This window comes from Octodon degus, unplaced genomic scaffold (assembly GCF_000260255.1).
Source record: "Octodon degus isolate 3935 unplaced genomic scaffold, OctDeg1.0 scaffold00104, whole genome shotgun sequence".
In the NCBI taxonomy this organism is placed as follows: domain Eukaryota; kingdom Metazoa; phylum Chordata; class Mammalia; order Rodentia; family Octodontidae; genus Octodon; species Octodon degus.
In genome coordinates this window covers 2806868-2810042 of record NW_004524680.1, presented here as the reverse complement: position 1 = coordinate 2810042, position 3175 = coordinate 2806868, and the positions used below count along the sequence as shown (strand labels likewise).

At 50.5% G+C, this 3175-nt stretch overlaps 1 protein-coding gene across 1 annotated transcript; it reads right to left on the bottom strand.

Moving 5' to 3' along the window:
• Positions 1-1311: 1311 nt before the first annotated feature.
• Positions 1312-2952, bottom strand: Commd5 (COMM domain containing 5). The gene is made up of 2 exons (XM_004638859.2): positions 2894-2952; positions 1312-2219 (listed from the first exon to the last, which is right to left on the bottom strand). The coding sequence occupies exon 2, from the start codon at positions 2164-2166 to the stop codon at positions 1492-1494; it is 675 nt and encodes a 224-aa protein (XP_004638916.1). The 5' UTR covers positions 2167-2219; positions 2894-2952; the 3' UTR covers positions 1312-1491.
• Positions 2953-3175: the final 223 nt, after the last annotated feature.

Here is a 3175-nt window from a genome sequence, read left to right as displayed (position 1 = left end):
TCCACTGGCAGCCTGTCCGCCAGGTGCGCACTCTGCTGAGTGCATCATGATCCTCAGGCACTGCATGGCTGTAATCCCAGCACTCGGGAGGCTGAGGCAGGAAGACTGCTTAGAGTTTGAGGCCAATCCGGATATACAGTGACTTCAAGGCCAGCTTGAACTACATAGCAAGACCTCATTTCAAAAATAAATAGGTAAATAAAAGCCCTCAAGAAAGCCACATCATGATCCATTTATAATGGTGGCCTCCCCTTCCCCAAAACCCCACACCCCAGCACCTAACCCTGCTCTATTTAGTGTCACCATCCTCTAGCAAGCTGTAATTTATTATGCATTTTGCAACATTTCCTCCTTTCCTCACCGCACTAGGTTGTCAGCTTCACAAGGGTAGGGATTTAAGACAGAAGAATGAAAATATCCACACCAATAATAGGAAACAGGGAGACAGACCTTTTGCAAATTGGAAGAAGACCAACACATGGAGGAAGGGGAAGGGAGGAGGAGGAGTAAGGGGTAAAGATATAAAAAGAATCAAGGCTGGGGAGATAGCTCAGTGGCTTAAGCACCTGCATGGCTAGCGCAAAGTCCTGAGTTTGATCCCCAACACCAAAAAACAAAAAAAAGTGACTCAGGATGTGTTATGTATATGTGTCAAATCCCAACTGAATGGAATCAATATGCACTGCAAACATGTACTAATAAAATTAGAAAAAATAAGAGTCACAGAACAATGCTGCCCAAAGAAAAACCCTTTGTAAAAAAGAGACCACCTGAACAAAACCATACAGAAGCTCCAAAAGGCTAGTAGCTGACGAGAAGAAATATGAGTCAGGAGTATGCCATTTAGTACAGAGGGCTTTTGCTTCTTGTACTGTTTTGATTTTTAAAATGGCAATAATGTGGTTATAAGTCCAGGCGTAGTGGTGCACGCCTGTAATCCCAGTGCTGGGGAGGCTGAAAACAGGAGGGTCACTATGAGTCTGAGCTGCCTAGTGAGACCCTGTAACAACCAAATACATTTTTTTTTAAAGTAGCTATTTTATCAGTTTAATGACAGTAAAGTTAGAAAAGGATCTGTAAAACAATAAAGCCCTGAAATTTTGTTTGCAAAAAAAAAAAAACAAAAAACACACCTACACCAAAATACAGGATTCAAAAAACAATGAGCTGGGAGGGCTTAGATGCTTTGGAAGGCCAGGCTGTATAACTTCATGGTATCTTCAGAGGTCATGACCCAGCCCCTAGACCTCCACCTGGCCCGAGTTGGGCAAACCCAACAACACGGACCAACAGCCACAGAAGGGACAGGTGTGTAGTTTAACATCCACATAGAGAAACATGTTTTTAATAGTTGTTTTTACTTCTATAAGAAAAAAGGCACAACTGTTTTCATTTAAACAGAAAATTCCATCCTTACATTCATTCACTCAAGAGCCTGCTTCATGGAAAGGAGAAGCTGCTCCCAGACTGCAGCACCGGCTGGGTAAGGGTTCAGTCCTGCAGTCTGCGCTCACACTTCTTCTCCAGATCTGCCATCTCCTTTAGGACCAAAGCAACACTGTACCGCAGCTCCTGGAACTTGGCCGTGGGGACCTCAAAACGGTACGCTGACCCATCTGAAAGCTTGAGCTGCATCAGGACACTCGGTTGCAGGGATCGGGCCAGGGCACTTGTGGAGATAGCCACATCTACCCGCCACCGAAAGTCAGCAAGGTGGGGCAGCCAGGCCCTCTGCTGCCCAGCCACAGAGTCAAGGAAGGGGCGCTGGGCCCCAAATACCACACTGGCTAAGTCTTCAACCAGGTCTTGGGGAATACCAAGCTCCTGGAGTTGGTCCCTAAAGGAGTCAGGTTTCAGGCTGGTGGGGGGCAGCCGGAGGGCCTGCTGGAGCAATGTGTGTGTTCCTGCAAGCAGGGCACCCAGCCGCTCCTCTGAGAGGCTGGCACTGGCACCAAGGCGTTGTACAGCCTCTTGGCAATCCTCCCCCTGAAGGTTGCTAACCACAAGCTTCAGCAATTTTCTAAACATGCTTCTGTCCAGGTCCTCTAGGAGCCGGGCCATTGCTGCCACCTGTGGGGGGAGCTGGGCCCCCAGGAAACTGACCCGGCCACTGTGACTGTCAGCAGGATGATGCAGGTACAGAGCTGCAGCCCCTAAGGTAGACATCACTGCTCCTTCCTCCTTGATCAGCCCAGTAGAGAAGTCCCAACCTCAGCTGCCTGGAGGGAGAGGAAAGAAAAAAGGCCAGTGACTTCACTTCCTTGGGCTTCAAGACTAGCAAATGACGGCTCATGTGGTCGCGTGTGAAAGATCAATGAGAGTAGATGTGGTGGCACTAGGTAGGTGGCCCTGGGAACGTAGCAAAGGGGCCTGATATCCCCAAAGGAGGTGACAACTGAGATGAGGAGTTAGCAGGGGAGTGGGTAGGGAAGAAGACCACACATAAGTCCCTTAAATAAGTAACATTTGTACGAATGAACTAGGAGATGAGAGAAAAGGAGTGGGACCAGGATACAGCAGAGACCCCGGCCCCGCACTCAATTCTCACAGTATGCAAATGCCTAGACAAGAACGAGAGCCCCAGAGCCCCGACTCCCACAGACCGGCGTAGTTTCCGCACCGAAGGGGCCGCGTTACAGCAGCACGGGCGGCGGTGACACTATGAGAGGGACCACGCAGCTTTCCTGGGACGGAAGCTAAGTGGCCCATAGAACGGCGCCCAGGAAAGGTGGCCGACAGCGAGGACCAAAGCCCAGACGTCAGGCGGCCTCCCTGGGATCCCCAGGACCCGCTCTGATCTTCACCGCCTCCCTCCGTTACCTGGCCCGCTCTCTGTGTCTGACAGAACAATTCTACGACCCCCACAACCCCAAAATTCTGACAAACTCCGCACCTAGTAAAAGCGATCCACAACTGCACCGCAGCTGCCGGAAGCGGGCGCGATCTGAGGAAGGAAGCCAGAGCCACTTCCGGTCCGCTCTAGGAACGCTGGAGGTTCCTTCTCTGTGGTTCGCGGCCCCAGGTTGCCGCGGAAACCTAGCAGGGAATCTTGTGGGTTCCAAGTCGGCCAGAGGGCTGACATTTAAGTGTTTTTAGGGGGAAAAAATATCAGAAGCGCTTTTATTTCGGCTAGCAGAAGAAGAGACTACGCCCGGCGCAAAGACGCCTGATGCTG

Bases quoted from the DNA above. Each gene is read 5' to 3' on its own strand.
- Commd5 (XM_004638859.2), bottom strand. From the start codon at position 2,166: ATGTCTACCTTAGGGGCTGCAGCTCTGTACCTGCATCATCCTGCTGAC.